Source organism: Pristiophorus japonicus, unplaced genomic scaffold (assembly GCF_044704955.1).
Source record: "Pristiophorus japonicus isolate sPriJap1 unplaced genomic scaffold, sPriJap1.hap1 HAP1_SCAFFOLD_838, whole genome shotgun sequence".
Lineage (NCBI taxonomy): Eukaryota > Metazoa > Chordata > Chondrichthyes > Pristiophoridae > Pristiophorus > Pristiophorus japonicus.
Genome location: NW_027254760.1, coordinates 106,420 through 124,659, shown reverse-complemented (window position 1 = coordinate 124,659; position 18,240 = coordinate 106,420). Strand labels below are relative to the sequence as shown.

General features: G+C 57.6%; 1 protein-coding gene across 13 annotated transcripts in view; it reads left to right on the top strand.

Annotated features, from left to right (window-relative positions):
* kif22 (kinesin family member 22) overlaps nt 1–15,706 on the top strand; it is a 34,985-nt gene extending 19,279 nt beyond the window's left edge. For all 13 annotated transcript variants that reach the window (XM_070874473.1, XM_070874471.1, XM_070874480.1 and 10 more), the window contains 8 exons: nt 1,542–1,695; nt 4,127–4,244; nt 7,605–7,788; nt 8,734–8,902; nt 9,807–9,880; nt 12,392–12,580; nt 14,026–14,082; nt 15,093–15,706. In XM_070874473.1, coding sequence (XP_070730574.1) covers nt 1,542–1,695; nt 4,127–4,244; nt 7,605–7,788; nt 8,734–8,902; nt 9,807–9,880; nt 12,392–12,580; nt 14,026–14,082; nt 15,093–15,122 — 975 coding nt within the window. In that variant the 3' untranslated portion in view covers nt 15,123–15,706. The remainder of the gene's footprint in view (nt 1–1,541; nt 1,696–4,126; nt 4,245–7,604; nt 7,789–8,733; nt 8,903–9,806; nt 9,881–12,391; nt 12,581–14,025; nt 14,083–15,092) is intronic.
* Nucleotides 15,707–18,240: the final 2,534 nt, after the last annotated feature.

Here is an 18,240-nt window from a genome sequence, read left to right as displayed (position 1 = left end):
TGTGCTGTACAGGGGGGGGGGGTGTGTGAAGTCAGGGCACGGTGTGCTGTACAGGGGGGGGGTGTGTGGAGTCAGGGCACGGTGTGCTGTACAGGGGGGGGGTAGTGTGTGAAGTCAGGGCACAGTGTGCTGTACAGGGGAGGGGTAGTGTGTGAAGTCAGGGCACGGTGTGCTGTACAGGGGGGGGGGGGTAGTGTGTGGAGTCAGGGCACGGTGTGCTGTACAGGGGGGGGGGTAGTGTGTGAAGTCAGGGCACGGTGTGCTGTACAGGGGGGGGGGGTAGTGTGTGAAGTCAGGGCACGGTGTGCTGTACAGGGGGGGGGGGTAGTGTGTGAAGTCGGGGCACGGTGTGCTGTACAGGGGGGGGGTGGTGTGTGAAGTCAGGGCACGGTGTGCTGTACAGGGGGGGGGTAGTGTGTGAAGTCAGGGCACAGTGTGCTGTACAGGGGAGGGGTAGTGTGTGAAGTCGGGGCACGGTGTGCTGTACAGGGGAGGGGTAGTGTGTGAAGTCAGGGCACAGTGTGCTGTACAGGGGGGGGGGGGGGGGGTGTGTGAAGTCAGGGCACAGTGTGCTGTACTGTGGGGGGGTGTTGGGGAGACTGGGGGGCGTGGTGTTTGTGGAGTCGGGGCACGGTGTGTTGTACTGTGGGGTGGGGGGGGTGTTGGGGAGACTGGGGGGCATGGTGTTTGTGGAGTCGGGGCACGGTGTGCTGTACTGTGGGGGGCGGGGTGGTGTTGGGGAGACTGGGGGGGCGTGGTGTTTGTGGAGTCGGGGCACGGTGTGTTGTACTGTGGGGTGGGGGGGGGTGTTGGGGAGACTGGGGGGCGTGGTGTTTGTGGAGTCGGGGCACGGTGTGCTGTACTGTGGGGGGGTGTTGGGGAGACTGGGGGGCGTGGTGTTTGTGGAGTCGGGGCACGGTGTGTTGTACTGTGGGGTGGGGGGGGGTGTTGGGGAGACTGGGGGGCGTGGTGTTTGTGGAGTCGGGGCACGGTGTGCTGTACTGTGGGGGGGTGTTGGGGAGACTGGGGGGCGTGGTGTTTGTGGAGTCGGGGCACGGTGTGTTGTACTGTGGGGTGGGGGGTGGTGTTGGGGAGCATGGTGTGGTGTTTGTGGAGTCGGGGCACGGTGTGTTGTACTGTGGGGTGGGGGGGGTGTTGGGGAGACTGGGGGGCGTGGTGTTTGTGGAGTCGGGGCACGGTGTGTTGTACTGTGGGGGGGGGGGGTGGTGTTGGGGAGACTGGGGAGCATGGTGTTTGTGGAGTCGGGGCACGGTGTGTTGTACTGTGGGGTGGGGGGGGGTGTTGGGGAGACTGGGGAGCATGGTTTGTGGAGTCGGGGCACGGTGTGTTGTACTGTGGGGTGGGGGGTGGTGTTGGGGAGCATGGTGTGGTGTTTGTGGAGTCGGGGCACGGTGTGTTGTACTGTGGGGTGGGGGGTGGTGTTGGGGAGCATGGTGTGGTGTTTGTGGAGTCGGGGCACGGTGTGCTGTACTAAGCGGGTCCAGCCCGTTGTGTTGAAGTTTCTTGGTGTCTATCGGCAGGACTCTCTGGGAGGGACGGCCCACAGTGTGATGATCGCTAACATTGCTCCCGAGTACAAGCATTACTACAACACGCTCACCGCCCTCAACTTCGCCGCCAAGTCCAAGATGGTCGTCAATCGGCCCTTCGTCCAGGAAACTATCCAGCCCCTCGGTGAGTGGTTCTGGCCATAGATAGTGGCTGAGTGAGTGACCGTCCGGCACGGGGGGGGTCAGTGGCTGAGTGACCGTCCGGTCGCAAGTCAGTGGCTGTGACCATCCAGCCCGTGGGTGGGTGGATCAGTGAGTGACCATCCGGCCGGTGGGTGGGTGGGTCAGTGAGTGACTGTCCGGCCCATGGGTTGGTCAGTGAGTGACCATCCGGTCCGTGGGTGGGTGGGTCGGTGAGTGACCGGTCCGTGGGTGGGTGGGTCGGTGAGTGACCGGTCCGTGGGTGGGTGGGTCGGTGAGTGACCGGTCCGTGGGTGGGTGGGTCGGTGAGTGACCGGTCCGTGGGTGGGTGGGTCGGTGAGTGACCGGTCCGTGGGTGGGTGGGTCGGTGAGTGACCGGTCCGTGGGTGGGTGGGTCGGTGAGTGACCGGTCCGTGGGTGGGTGGGTCGGTGAGTGACCGGTCCGTGGGTGGGTGGGTCGGTGAGTGACCGGTCCCTGGGTGGGTGGGTCGGTGAGTGACCGGTCCGTGGGTGGGTCAGTGAGTGACCGGTCCGTGGGTGGGTGGGTCAGTGAGTGACCGGTCCGTGGGTGGGTGGGTCAGTGAGTGACCGTCCGGCCTGTGGGTGGGTCGGTGAGTGACCGGTCCGTGGGTGGGTCGGTGAGTGACCGGTCCGTGGGTGGGTGGGTCGGTGAGTGACCGGTCCGTGGGTGGGTGGGTCGGTGAGTGACCGGTCCGTGGGTGGGTGGGTCGGTGAGTGACCGGTCCGTGGGTGGGTGGGTCGGTGAGTGACCGGTCCGTGGGTGGGTGGGTCGGTGAGTGACCGGTCCGTGGGTGGGTGGGTCGGTGAGTGACCGGTCCGTGGGTGGGTGGGTCAGTGAGTGACCGTCCGGCCTGTGGGTGGGTCGGTGAGTGACCGGTCCGTGGGTGTGTGGGTCAGTGAGTGACCGGTCCCTGGGTGGGTCAGTGAGTGACCGGTCCGTGGGTGGGTGGGTCAGTGAGTGACCGGTCCGTGGGTGGGTCAGTGAGTGACCGGTCCCTGGGTGGGTGGGTCAGTGAGTGACCGGTCCGTGGGTCAGTGAGTGACCGTCCGGCCCGTGTGTGGGTGGGTCAGTGAGTGACCGTCCAGTGGTTCAGTGACTGACCGTCCGGCCCGTATGTGGGTTGTTCAGTGAGTGACCGTCCGGCCCGTGTGTGGGTTGTTCAGTGAGTGACCGTCCGGCCCGTGGATGGGTGGGTCAGTGAGTGACCGTCCGGCCCGTGTGTGGGTGGGTGGGTCAGTGAGTGACCGTCCGGTCCGTGTGTGGGTGGGTCAGTGAGTGACCGTCCGGTGGTTCAGTGAGTGACCGTCCGGCCCGTGTGTGGGTGGGTCAGTGAGTGACCGTCCAGTGGTTCAGTGACTGACCGTCCGGCCCGTGGATGGGTGGGTCAGTGAGTGACCGTCCGGCCCGTGTGTGGGTGAGTGGGTCAGTGAGTGACCGTCCGGCCCGTGTGTGGGTGGGTCAGTGAGTGACCGTCCGGTGGTTCAGTGAGTGACCGTCCGGCCCGTGGGTGGGTTGTACCTGGGGGAGGGCCGGCCCACACCCCCCCCCCCCCAAGGTCAGTCAATCACCGAGGGAGTCAGTGAGTGACAGTCCAGACTCTGTACCTGGAGGGTTCCGGGTCAGTCAATCACCGAGGGAGTCAGTGAGTGACAGTCCAGACTCTGTCCCTGGAGGGCTCCGGGTCAGTCAATCACCGAGGGAGTCAGTGAGTGACAGTCCAGACTCTGTACCTGGAGGGTTCCGGGTCAGTCAATCACCGAGGGGGTCAGTGAGTGACAGTCCAGACTCTGTACCTGGAGGGTTCCGGGTCAGTCAATCACCGAGGGGGGTCAGTGAGTGACAGTCCAGACTCTGTCCCTGGAGGGCCCCGGGTCAGTCAATCACCGAAGGAGTCAGTGAGTGACAGTCCAGACTCTGTACCTGGAGGGTTCCGGGTCAGTCAATCACCGAGGGGGTCAGTGAGTGACAGTCCAGACTCTGTACCTGGAGGGCCCTGGGTCAGTCAATCACCGAGGGAGTCAGTGAGTGACCGTCCAGACTCTGTACCTGGAGGGTTCCGGGTCAGTCAATCACCGAGGGGGTCAGTGAGTGACCGTCCAAACTCTGTACCTGGAGGGTTCCGGGTCAGTCAATCACCGAGGGGGTCAGTGAGTGACCGTCCAGACTCTGTACCTGGAGGGCCCTGGGTCAGTCAATCACTGAGGGGGTCAGTGAGTGACAGTCCAGACTCTGTACCTGGGAACAACACTCTCCCTCTCTTTCCCCCCCCCGCCCCCGGCGTGTGAACTTGGTGCAGGGGTGGGGGCCGGGAAAGAGAGAGTACCTGAAATCTGACCGAGATTGTACTCTGGCTGTGACGATAACTGTACCCCCGGATCCTTTCCCGCTTTAGGTGTGCAACCTCCAAAGAGACCCCACGACGAGCATCAGTCGAGTTACCAAGAGCCAGCCAAGATGTTTAAATCGGACGATTCGCTCGAGCCCAGCGGTTCCGAGGAGCTGTCACTCAGGTGAGGAGAGGGGAGGAGACTATCTGCAGTTTTTATTATTCGTTCCTGGGATGTGGGTGTCGCTGGCAAGGCCGGCATTTATTGCCCATCCCTAATCACCCGTGAGAAAATGGTGGTGAGCCGCCACCTTGAACTGCTGCAGTCAGTGTGGTGAAGGTGCTCCCACAGTGTTGTGGAGGGAGTTCTAGGATTTTGACCCAGCGATGATGAAGGAACGGCTGATATATTTCCAAGTCAGGGTGGTGTGTGTGACTCTGGAATGTGGAGCTGGTGGTGTTCCCATGTGCCTGCTGCCCTTGTCCTTCTAGGCGGTAGAGGTCGCGGGTTTGGGAGTTGCTGCCGAAGAAGCCTTAGTGAGTTGCTGCAGTGCATCTTGTAGATAAGAACATGAGGAATAGGCCATGTGACCCCTCGAGCCTGCTCCGCCATTTAATACAATCATGGCTGATCTGATCATGGACTCGGGTCCACTTCCCCGCCCGCTCTCCATAAACCCCTTATTCCCTTGTTGGTTAAGAAACTGTATCTCGATCTTAAATATATTCAATGTCCCAGCCTCCACAGTTCTCTGGGGCAGAGAATTCCACAGATTTACAACCCTCTGAGAAGAAATTCCTCCTCATCTCAGTTTTAAATGGGCGGCCCCTTATTCTAAGACCATGCCCCCTAGTTCTAGTCTCCCCCATCAGTGGAAACATCCTCTCTGCATCCACCTTGTCGAGCCCCCTCATAATCTGATACGTTTCCATAAGATCACCTCTCATTCTTCTGAACTCCAATGAGTAGAGGCCCAACCTCCTCAACCTTTCCTCATAAGTCAACCCCCCTCATCTCCGGAATGGTGCACACTGCAGCCACGGTGTACCAGTGGTGGAGGGAGTGACTGTCTAGGGGCAATTTTTCTCCATTTAAATTATAATTTGCTTCTCTATTTTTGCTACCAAAGTGGATAACCTCACACTTTCCCACATTATACTCCATCTGCCAAATTTTTGCCCACTCACTTAGCCTGTCTGTATCCCTTTGCAGATTTTTTGTGTCCTCCTCACAACTTGCTTTCCCACCCATCTTTGTATCGTCAGCAAACTTGGCTACATTACACTCTGTCCCTTCATCCAAGTTTTTAATATAGATTGTAAATAGTTGGGGTCCCAGCACTGATCCCTGTGGCACCCCACTAGTCACTGATTGCCAACCGGAAAATGACCCTTTATCCCGACTCTCTGTTTTCTGTTAAAGATGTATGCACTAGAATGCCCAAATCTCTCTCTCTCTATCTTCACCATCTTTAATGTCTTTCCCTGGAGGGTGTATGAATGTTGAGCATTTACCCTGCCCACATGCACAACACTGCACTTATCTAAGTTATACATTATTTTCCAGTCATGAGCCCAGTCTCCCAACACATTAAGATCTGACTGAATCAGACGAGCCTCTTCTACAGTTCTAGCCCTCGCACAGATCTTGGTATCATCGGCAAATTGTGCTGCCAACCCCTGAATCCAGTTATTAATAAAAATAGTGAAAAGCAACGGTCCCTGTGGGACACCACTGGTGACCGGTCTCCAAACAGATCCAAATCCATCTATAACTACCCTTTACCTGCATCCTGAAGCCAGTTCTGTATCTAGCTCGATCTATTTCCACTAACACCAGGGGCTCCGATCTTATCGAGAAACCTCTTGTTCGGTAGCTTGTCAAAAGCTTTGTAGAAATCTAAGTAGACAAGGTCTACTGGGCTTCTCTTGTTCACAAACTTCAACTTTTTCAAAAAATACATTTAGATTTGTGAGACATGACCTTTTTTTATGAAGCCACATTGGGTGTCCCTAATATGTCCCTCTAGCCACCTATTCATATATTGCAACCCTATGATTCTTTCAAGCATCTTCCCTATTATTGATGATAAACTGATGGGCCTATAGAGGAAGGACGTTCATGCGATTGAGGGAGTGCAGTGAAGGTTCACCAGACTGATTCCTGGAGTGGCAGGGCTGACATATGAGGAGAGACTGGATCGACTGGGCCTGTATTCACTGGCGTTTAGAAGGATGAGAGGGGATCTCATAGAAACATATGACGGGACTGGACAGGTTTGGAGAATGTTCCCGATGTTGGGGAAGTCCAGAACCAGGGGTCACAGTCTAAGGATAAGGGGTAAGCCATTTAGGACTGAGATGAGGAGAAACTTCTTCACCCAGAGAGTGGTGAACCTGTGGAATTCTCTACCGCAGAGAGTTGTTGAGGCCAGTTCATTGGATATATTCAAGAGGGAGTTAGATGTGGCCCTTACGGCTAAAGGGATCAAGGGGTATGGAGAGAAAGCAGGAAAGCTGTACTGAGGGAATGATCAGCCATGATCTTATTGAATGGCGGTGCAGGCTCGAAGGGCCGAATGGCCTACTCCTGCACCTATTTTCTATGTTTCCATGTAATCCGGAGACGTGTGAGGTGATGCATTTGGGGAGGGCTAACAAGGCGAGGGAACACACATTAAATGGTAGGACACTGAGAAGTGTCGAGGAACACAGGGACCTTGGAGTGCAGGTCCACAGATCCCTGAAGGTAGCAGGCCAGGTGGATAAGGTGGTTAAGAAGGCATACGGAATACTTGCCTTTATTGGCCGAGGCATGGAATACAGGAGCAGGGTGGGTTATGCTTGAACTGTATAAAACACTGGTTAGACCACAGCTGGAGTACTGCGTGCAGTTCTGGTCACCACATTACAGGAAGGATGTGATTGCACTGGAGAGGGTACAGAGGAGATTTCCCAGGATGTTGCCGGGACTGGAGAATTTTGGCGATGAGGAAAGATTGGATCGGCTGGGTCTGTTTTCCCTTGGAACAGAGGAGGCTGAGGGGAGACCTGATTGAGGTGTATAAAATGATGAGGGGCCTGGATAGAGTGGATAGGACGGACCTGTTTCCCTGGGCAGAGGGGTCAACAACCAGGGGGGGCACAGATTGAAAGTAATTGGGGGGAGGTTTCGAGGGGATTTGAGGGGGAAATGTCTTCACCCAGAGGGTGGTGGGGGTCTGGGGCAGGGTCTGGAACTCACGGCCTGAAAGGGGGGTAGAGGCAGAAACCCTCAGCATAGTAGGCAGTGCACCTTGAAGTGCCGTATGCTACAGGGTGAGGGAGCGAGAGCGGGAAAGTGGGATTAGGCCGGGAGAGGTCTTGGTCGGCCGGAGCGGACACGATGGGCCGGAATGGCCTCCTCCTGCGCTGTTTGATTCAGTGCTTGGGGCGGGGGGGGGGGGGGGGGTGTAATTTGAACCCCCTCATTCAGTAGAGGGTGGGGTGGGGGTGTAATTTGAATGCTCCGTCCCTCATACAGTACTCGTGCTCTCATTTCCAGCCCTCTGCTGAAGCCGGGGGACTTCGACACTGAGGCTTACGACTCGGATGTAATGGAACGTCTTTCCAATCTCGAGAACATGCTGCGGAAGTATGGAAAGAGCGGCCTCCCGGCACTGGGAACGCCCAAGGAGGAGCGTGTCCAGCTCCTGAAAAAACTGGAGGAGAGTCGTCTCCAAATACAGGTACTGAGGACTGAACCGGTCTGTTACTCTGCACTGGCTGAGGGAGCAGCTCACTGTCACAGGACAGGGGAAATCGGCCCGGGTTCCTGGGGAGAAATGGGGGGGGGGGGGGGGAAGGAATCAGCCCGGGTTCCTGGGGAGAGAGGGGGGGTGGGGAGAATCAGCCCGAGTTCCTGGGGCGAGGGGTGGGGGGGGATTGGAAATCAGCCAGGGTTCCTGCTCCTGATCACTGCCCAGTGACCCCCAGGTTAGAGAGAGGGGAAATCAGCCAGGGTTCCTACTCCTGATCACTGCCCAGTGACCCTGGGGTTAGAGAGAGAGGGAAAATCAGCCAGGGTTCCTGCTCCTGATCACTGCCCAGTGACCCCTGGGTTAGAGAGAGAGGGGGAAATCAGCCAGGGTTCCTGCTCCTGATCACTGCCCAGTGACCCCTGGGTTAGAGAGAGGGGAAATCAGCCAGGGTTCCTGCCCCTGATCACTGCCCAGTGACACCTGGGTTAGAGAGAGGGAAAATCAGCCAGGGTTCCTGCTCCTGATCACTGCCCAGTGACACCTGGGTTAGAGAGAGAGGGGGAAATCAGCCAGGGTTCCTGCCCCTGATCACTGCCCAGTGACCCCTGGGTTAGAGAGAGGGAAAATCAGCCAGGGTTCCTGCTCCTGATCACTGCCCAGTGACCCCTGGGTTAGAGAGAGAGGGGGAAATCAGCCAGGGTTCCTGCTCCTGATCACTGCCCAGTGACCCCTGGGTTAGAGAGAGAGAGGGGGAAATCAGCCAGGGTTCCTGCTCCTGATCACTGCCCAGTGACCCTGGGGTTAGAGAGAGGGGAAATCAGCCAGGGTTCCTGCCCCTGATCACTGCCCAGTGACACCTGGGTTAGAGAGGGGAAATCACTGTTGTGTATTGCCTAGACCCAAGATAATTGTGAACTGTCTGTTTTCGGTTAGAAACTGGAGCAGAGACAGAAGGAGCTGGAGAAAGCTATCGGGGCCAAGGAGGCCGCAGTAGGCGAGTCAGGGAGTGGCAACATCCTGTTCAAGAACATTCAGCAACAAGCCTTGCGCAAAACCTCAGTGGCCAAGCACAGGAAGCAGGCCATTGTTACACCATTGCAACGTGAGTAAGGTGATCGAGGCACACTCTGACACAGAAACATGAGGCCCATTCAGCCCCTCGAGCCTGTTACACAGGAACAGGAGGAGGCCCATTCAGCCCCTCGAGCCTGTTACACAGGAACAGGAGGAGGCCCATTCAGCCCCTCGAGCCTGTTACACAGGAACAGGAGGAGGCCCATTCAGCCCCTCGAGGCTGTTACATTAAGAACAGGAGGAGGCCCATTCAGCCCCTCGAGCCTGTTACATTAAGAACAGGAGGAGGCCCATTCAGCCCCTCGAGGCTGTTACATTAGGAACAGGAGGAGGCCCATTCAGCCCCTCGAGCCTGTTACACAGGAACAGGAGGAGGCCCATTCAGCCCCTCGAGCCTGTTACACAGGAACAGGAGGAGGCTCATTCAGCCCCTCGAGCCTGTTAGACAGGAACAGGAGGAGGCCCATTCAGCCCCTCGAGCCTGTTACACAGGAACAGGAGGCCCATTCAGCCCCTCGAGTCTGTTACACAGGAACAGGAGGAGGCCCATTCAGCCCCTCGAGCCTGTTACACAGGAACAGGAGGAGGCCCATTCAGCCCCTCGAGCCTGTTACACAGGAACAGGAGGAGGCCCATTCAGCCCCTCGAGCCTGTTACACAGGAACAGGAGGAGGCCCATTCAGCCCCTCGAGCCTGTTACACAGGAACAGGAGGCCCATTCAGCCCCTCGAGTCTGTTACACAGGAACAGGAGGAGGCCCATTCAGCCCCTCGAGCCTGTTACACAGGAACAGGAGGAGGCCATTCAGCCCCTCGAGCCTATTCCGCCATTCTATCAGATCATGGCTAATATGTCGCTCTCACTCTAGCGTTGTCTCTCTGTACCTCTGTCTCCCCCCTCCTGATGGTGCTGACTGCCCTAACTCTCTGCAGGTCTGGACAACAGCGAGTTGCTGAAGACAGGGGATGTGATTGTGGTGAAGCGGAGAGAGAAGCAGCAGAAGCGGGTGAGTGCTGCGGTTTGGGTCTCCCGAGGTATGAGGCTGACATTGCTCGACCTATCTCCCCGCGTAGGGCCATGGTGAACTGTACGGCAATTCCTGTCGTGCTCCGATGTGGAGAGGGGGGTGGGGGCAGGGCAGTTAGTGACACGGGGGACGGTCTAGTGTGCCCTGGGTCGGGGGGTGACTGGGGGAGGGTCTGTAACGTGTGACTGGGGGAGGGTCTGTAACGTGTGACTGGGGGAGGGTCTGTAACGTGTGCCCTGGGTCGGGGTGACTGGGGGAGAGGGAGGGTCTGTAACGTGTGCCCTGGGTCGGGGGTGACTGGGGGAGAGGGAGGGTCTGTAACGTGTGCCCTGGGTCGGGGTGACTGGGGGAGAGGGAGGGTCTGTAACGTGTGCCCTGGGTCGGGGTGACTGGGGGAGAGGGAGGGTCTGTAACGTGTGCCCTGGGTCGGGGGTGACTGGGGGAGGGTCTGTAATGTGTGCCCTGGGTCGGGGTGACTGGGGGAGAGGGAGGGTCTGTAACGTGTGCCCTGGGTCGGGGGTGACTGGGGGAGAGGGAGGGTCTGTAACGTGTGACTGGGGGAGGGTCTGTAACGTGTGCCCTGGGTCGGGGATGACTGGAGGAGGGTCTGTAACGTGCCCTGGGTCGGGGATGACTGGGGGAGAGGGAGGGTCTGTAACGTGCCCTGGGTCGGGGGATGACTGGAGGAGGGTCTGTAACGTGTGCCCTGGGTCGGGGATGACTGGGGGAGGGTCTGTAACGTGTGCCCTGGGTCGGGGATGACTGGGGGAGGGTCTGTAACGTGCCCTGGGTCGGGGGATGACTGGAGGAGGGTCTGTAACGTGTGCCCTGAGTCGGGGGATGACTGGGGGAGAGGGAGGGTCTGTAACATGTGCCATGGGTCGGGGATGACTGGAGGAGGGTCTGTAACGTGCCCTGGGTCGGGGGTGACTGGGGGAGGGTCTGTAACGTGTGCCCTGGGTCGGGGGATGACTGGGGGAGGGTCTGTAACGTGTGCCCTGGGTCGGGGGATGACTGGAGGAGGGTCTGTAACGTGTGCCCTGGGTCGGGGGATGACTGGAGGAGGGTCTGTAACGTGTGCCCTGGGTCGGGGGTGACTGGGGGAGGGTCTGTAACATGTGCCCTGGGTCGGGGGATGACTGGAGGAGGGTCTGTAACATGCCCTGGGTCGGGGATGACTGGGGGAGGGTCTGTAACGTGTGCCCTGGGTCGGGGGATGACTGGAGGAGGGTCTGTAACGTGCCCTGGGTCGGGGGTGACTGGGGGAGGGTCTGTAACGTGTGCTCTGGGTCGGGGGATGACTGGGGGAGGGTCTGTAACGTGCCCTGGGTCGGGGGATGACTGGAGGAGGGTCTGTAACATGCCCTGGGTCGGGGGATGACTGGGGGAGGGTCTGTAACGTGTGCTCTGGGTCGGGGGATGACTGGGGGAGAGGGAGGGTCTGTAACGTGTGCCCTGGGTCGGGGGTGACTGGGGGAGAGGGAGGGTCTGTAATGTGCCCTGGGTCGGGGGATGACTGGAGGAGGGTCTGTAACGTGCCCTGGGTCGGGGGTGACTGGGGGAGGGTCTGTAACGTGCCCTGGGTCGGGGGATGACTGGGGGAGGGTCTGTAACGTGCCCTGGGTCGGGGGATGACTGGAGGAGGGTCTGTAACGTGTGCCCTGGGTCGGGGGTGACTGGGGGAGGGTCTGTAACGTGCCCTGGGTCGGGGGATGACTGGAGGAGGGTCTGTGACGTGTGCCCTGGGTCGGGGGATGACTGGGGGAGGGTCTGTAACGTGTGCCCTGGGTCGGGGGATGACTGGGGGAGGATCTGTAAAGTGCCCTGGGTCGGGGGATGACTGGGGGAGGGTCTGTAACGTGCCCTGGGTCGGGGGTGACTGGGGGAGGGTCTGTAACGTGTGCCCTGGGTCGGGGGTGACTGGGGGAGGGTCTGTAACGTGTGCCCTGGGTCGGGGGATGACTGGGGGAGGGTCTGTAACGTGCCCTGGGTCGGGGATGACTGGGGGAGAGGGAGGGTCTGTAACGTGCCCTGGGTCGGGGGATGACTGGGGGAGGGTCTGTAACGTGCCCTGGGTCGGGGATGACTGGAGGAGGGTCTGTAACGTGCCCTGGGTCGGGGGATGACTGGGGGAGGGTCTGTAACGTGCCCTGGGTCGGGGATGACTGGAGGAGGGTCTGTAACATGTGCCCTGGGTCGGGGATGACTGGGGGAGGGTCTGTAACGTGCCCTGGGTCGGGGGATGACTGGGGGAGGGTCTGTAACGTGTGCCCTGGGTCGGGGGATGACTGGGGGAGGGTCTGTAACGTGCCCTGGGTCGGGGATGACTGGGGGAGAGGGAGGGTCTGTAACGTGCCCTGGGTCGGGGGATGACTGGGGGAGGGTCTGTAACGTGCCCTGGGTCGGGGGATGACTGGAGGAGGGTCTGTAACGTGTGCCCTGGGTCGGGGGTGACTGGGGGAGGGTCTGTAACGTGTGCCCTGGGTGCAGGACAGCAGCGATGCGGAGAACGAGTTTGAGCTGACCATGGATCTGGAACTGGCCCAGAAGCAAAAGGACCACATCCTGCACATCCTCAACACTGGCTCACTGAAGGAGCTGAAGACACTGCAGAGGGTTGGTGACAAGACTGCCAAGCTGATCATGGGCTGGAGAGAGCACAACGGGCCCTACAGTCAGGTACATGTTGCAGCGGCTGGGCTCCTGAGTGGAGGTGCTGAGGGCGTGTCCTTCAGGCTGGTAACCTCCTATCCAAAAATCACAACTCAACTAATCATTGTCCAGGCGGTAGGCATTCATTAAATACTGGAAATAAGCCTGCTCCTGATCACTGCCCAGTGACCCCGGGGTCAGAGAGAGAGGGGAAATCAGCCAGGGTTCCTGCTCCTGATCACTGCCCAGTGACCCCTGGGTTAGAGAGAGAGGAAATCAGCCAGGGTTCCTGCTCCTGATCACTGCCCAGTGACCCCGGGGTCAGAGAGAGGGGAAATCAGCCAGGGTTCCTGCTCCTGATCACTGCCCAGTGACCCCGGGGTCAGAGAGAGGGGAAATCAGCCAGGGTTCCTGCTCCTGATCACTGCCCAGTGACCCCTGGGTTAGAGAGAGGGGAAATCAACCAGGGTTCCTGCTCCTGAGCACTGCCCAGTGACCCCTGGGTTAGAGAGGGGAAATCAGCCAGGATTCCTGCTCCTGATCACTGCCCAGTGACCCCTGGGTTAGAGGGAGGGGAAATCAGCCAGGGTTCCTGCTCCTGATCCACTGCCCTGTGACCCCTGGGTTAGAGAGAGGGGAAATCAGCCAGGATTCCTGCTCCTGATCACTGCCCAGTGACCCCTGGGTTAGAGAGAGGGGAAATCAGCCTGGGTTCCTGCTCCTGATCACTGCCCTGTGACCCCTGGGTTAGAGAGAGGGGAAATCAGCCAGGGTTCCTGCTCCTGATCACTGCCCAGTGACCCCGGGTTAGAGAGAGAGGGGAATTCAGCCAGGGTTCCTGCTCCTGATCATTGATCAGTGACGCCTGGGTTAGAGAGAGAGGGGAAATCAGCCAGGGTTCCTGCTCCTGATCACTGCCCAGTGACCCCTGGGTTAGAGAGAGGGGGAAATCAGCCAGGGTTCCTGCTCCTGATCACTGCCCAGTGACCCCTGAGTTAGAGAGGGGGAAATCAGCCAGGGTTCCTGCTCCTGATCACTGCCCAGTGACCCCTGGGTTAGAGAGGGGGGAAATCAGCCAGGGTTCCTGCTCCTGATCATTGCCCAGTGACCCCTGGGTTAGAGAGAGGGGAAATCAGCCAGGGTTCCTGCTCCTGATCACTGCCCAGTGACCCCTGGGTTAGAGAGGGGGGAAATCAGCCAGGGTTCCTGCTCCTGATCACTGCCCAGTGACCCCTGGGTTAGAGAGAGGGGAAATCAGCCAGGGTTCCTGCTCCTGATCACTGCCCAGTGACCCCTGGGTTAGAGAGAGGGGAAATCAGCCAGGGTTCCTGCTCCTGATCACTGCCCAGTGACCCCTGGGTGGGTGAGGTGAGGAGGGACGAGAGTGTGGTGCTATGGGGGAACGGGGAAAGTATGGTGCCAGGGGGTCGGGGCTGCTGCCAGGTTTAACTCCCGGGTTTGTGTGTTTTCAGATAGAGGATCTGGGCAAGGTTGGGATGTCGGCCAAGCTGCTCTCCACATTCATGAAGGTGAGTGTGTGTGGCTCAGTGTACCCTGAAGAAACAGTGACTCTGTACAGTTACAGTGAGTGACCCTTACCCTGAATAAACAGTGACTCTGTACAGTTACAGTGAGTGACCCTTACCCTGAATAAACAGTGACTCTGTACAGTTACAGTGAGTGACCCTTACCCTGAATAAACAGTGACTCTGTACAGTGAGTGACCCTTACCCTGAATAAACAGTGTCTCTGTACAGTTAGTGAGTGACCCTTACCCTGAATAAACAGTGACTCTGTACAGTTAGTGAGTGACCCTTACCCTGAATAAACAGTGACTCTGTACAGTTACAGTGAGTGACCCTTACCCTGAATAAACAGTGACTCTGTACAGTTACAGTGAGTGACCCTTACCCTGAATAAACAGTGACTCTGTACAGTTAGTGAGTGACCCTTACCCTGAATAAACAGTGACTCTGTACAGTTAGTGAGTGACCCTTACCCTGAATAAACAGTGACTCTGTACAGTTAGTGAGTGACCCTTACCCTGAATAAACAGTGACTCTGTACAGTTAGTGAGTGACCCTTACCCTGAATAAACAGTGACTCTGTACAGTTAGTGAGTGACCCTTACCCTGAATAAACAGTGACTCTGTACAGTTAGTGAGTGACCCTTACCCTAAATAAACTGTGACTCTGTACAGTTGCACAGTGAGTGACCCTTACCCTGAATAAACAGTGACTCTGTACAGTTACACTGAGTGACCCTTACCCTGAATAAACAGTGACTCTGTACAGTTACACTGAGTGACCCTTACCCTGAATAAACAGTGACTCTGTACAGTTACAGTGAGTGACCCTTACCCTGAATAAACAGTGACTCTGTACAGTTACAGTGAGTGACCCTTACCCTGAATAAACAGTGACTCTGTACAGTTACAGTGAGTGACCCTTACCCTGAATAAACAGTGACTCTGTACAGTTAGTGACACTGACCATGGGCTATCATTGGTAACAGGAGCTGTGTTTTGTATCTGCCTAGGCCAATGTCCTGAGCTGTCTGGCGAAGTGAGCCTTGGAGCAGGAGCTGTGGTGGACAAAGGATCTGAGCCTTTCCCTCGGCGGGCCGGCTGGTCTACAGTCTGTCTGCGACTGTGCTCGGGGTCGCTCCCCTTCCTTCGCCTTGCCTCCCAGCGACTGATGTGCGTATTGGACACTTTCTCTGCACTGTGTGTGTGTGTGTGATGAAATCGTCTGTCTGCTGCTCATTTCCCCCCCCCCTCTGCCCACCCACCACCAGAAGATTGTTGACATGAGCAGGGACTGAGGGTGTGGCTGGAGGACATGCTGTGGTGTGGGAGGGCCAACACTGATCGTTCAAACCCAGGTATCAGAGGCAGCAGAGACGTCTGTCCATCCCTGGTTTCTGCAGGTCCCTGCTCCGTGCTCTGACGGAGCGGGGGGCACATGAATCGAGGGGCTGGTCACACAAGCCACGCTTCGATGAGACTGCCCTTTCCCTCCGGTGTTTAAACCTCTCGCTCAGCCCTTTGTGAGCAAGGTTTCCCTCGTTACTTTTTATACAATAAAGTGTGAGTTGTGTCTCAGTCTGCATTGTAACATGCGATTGGCATCGGCTTTTATATATTCCCTGTTCTCAGTGTGATCTGTGTATATTATTACAGCCTCTTTCTAATTGCTGAAGAAAGTTGTCCAATAAATGCCCACTGAAATTTCAGGCTGCTCCCCGGGGTACGGGTCTCCCCACCACCCCCCAAACGGCCGTCCCATCTGCAACCTCAAAAGTGCTTGAAACGTGTTGTCTCCTCCAAATCTGCGCCCCACCTTCTGGCAACTCCATGTTCGAGCCTCTGCAAATCTGCCACAGGATGGAAACAGCCCTTTATCAACATCATAAATGACATCCCATGTGTACTGTGATAAAGTATTCCCTCCTCATTCTTCTCAGCCTGTCTGTAGCCTTAGACAGGCTGACCACACCGTCCTCTTCCAACAGCTCATCTGCTGCTGAAAACCTCATCTGTGCCTTTTGTTATTCCAGTCTCGACTATTCTCAACCTCCCACTCTCCATTAACTTCAGCTCGTCCCAAACTCTGCTGCCCCGTGTCCTAACTCACACCGAGTCCCGCTCACCCATCACCCGTGTCCTAACTCACACCGAGTCCCACTCACCCATCACCCTCTGTGCTCACTGCCCCGTGTCCTAACTCACACCGAGTCCCACTCACCCATCACCCTCTGTGCTCACTGACCCGTGTCCTAACTCACACCGAGTCCCACTCACCCATCACCCTCTGTGCTCACTGCCCCGTGTCCTAACTCACACCGAGTCCCGCTCACCCATCACCCGTGTCCTAACTCACACCGAGTCCCACTCACCCATCACCCTCTGTGCTCACTGACCCGTGTCCTAACTCACACCCAGTCCCACTCACCCATCACCCCCTGTGCTCACTGCCCCGTGTCCTAACTCACACCCAGTCCCACTCACCCATCACCCCCTGTGCTCACTGACCCCGTGTCCTAACTCGCACCCAGTCCCACTCACCCATCGCTCCCCTGTGCTCACTGACCCCGTGTCCTAACTCACACCCAGTCCCACTCACCCATCGCTCCCCTGTGCTCACTGACCCCGTGTCCTAACTCACACCCAGTCCCACTCTTCCATCACCCCCTGTGCTCACTGACCCCGTGTCCTAACTCACACCCAGTCCCACTCACCCATCGCTCCCCTGTGCTCACTGACCCCGTGTCCTAACTCACACCCAGTCCCACTCACCCATCACCCCCTGTGCTCACTGACCCCGTGTCCTAACTCACACCCAGTCCCACTCACCCATCACCCTCTGTGCTCACTGACCCCGTGTCCTAACTCACACCCAGTCCACTCACCCATCGCTCCCCTGTGCTCACTGACCCCGTGTCCTAACTCACACCCAGTCCCACTCACCCATCACCCCCTGTGCCCACTGACCCGTGTCCTAACTCACACCCAGTCCCACTCACCCATCACCCCCTGTGCTCACTGACCCCGTGTCCTAACTCACACCCAGTCCACTCACCCATCGCTCCCCTGTGCTCACTGACCTACAGTGGCTCCTGGTCCAGCAACGCCTCAAATTTAATAATCTCATCCCTCGCGCTCCCTCCCTCCTAAGCCCCTCAACCCTCCGTGATCTGCGCACTCCTCCAATTCTGGCCTCCTGCCTGTCTCCTGCTCCCTTTCGCCCCACCGTACAGGCCCTTCACTCCACGTGTTCAGTTTGCTTTTTACAATCCATCAGTTTGTTTTAGGCAGAATCCGTATCTGGTGCAGGCCCCCGCCTTGTGCCGGGGCTCGGGGCCCCCGCCTTGTGCCGGGGCTCGGGGCCCCCGCCTTGTGCCGGGGCTCGGATTTTAAATAAATCATTTGGTTAATAGAGCAAAGGAGAAACTGAACCAAAACCACAAACTTCAGCAACTTGTACAGCAGGAAGACTCCACCCCCCGGCAGGAAGTGTTCAACCCCCCACCCACCCCGTGCAGGAAGAGTCCATCTCGCCCCTCCCCCTCCCCATCAGGAAGAGTCCATTAAGCCCCGCAGCCGGAAGATTTTATTTCATCCAACAAAAATACATAAAGAAACCTGCAGAAAGGGTGTGTGATTGGCAAATTAACTTCACTATAAATAAGTGAGGTGGTACGTGTTGGTAGGAAGAATGAGGAGACCACATACTGCTTGGAGAATAAGTATAAATGGGCTTGAGGAGCAGATGGCTCTGGGGTCGGGCGCGGGCCTCCATTTTGTGCTGGGGTCGGGCGCAGGCCTCCATTTTGTGCTGGTGTTGCATTTTTAATAAATCACTTGGTTAATGGAGCGAAGGAGAAACTGCACTGAAAACCACAAACCTCACAGCAACTTTCCTCTTGCAAATTGTTTGCACTTTGAGCAAAACCTCAGAAGCTGCCTCGTCTCAATAGCAGAAGTCTGGTTTCCATGGCTACCCATCTCCCCAGCACCTGGTCCCATGGCACTGAGGGAAACCATCTGTGCTGAACATTAACCACAGGTGTAACTTCAATCTGGGTCACCTTAGGGTCCTCAACTTCAACTGCCCCCAGCCTCCCTTCCAGCAGAGTCCCACTCAGCCCCCCTCCCCCAGCAGGAAGAGTCCAATTTTCCCCAGCC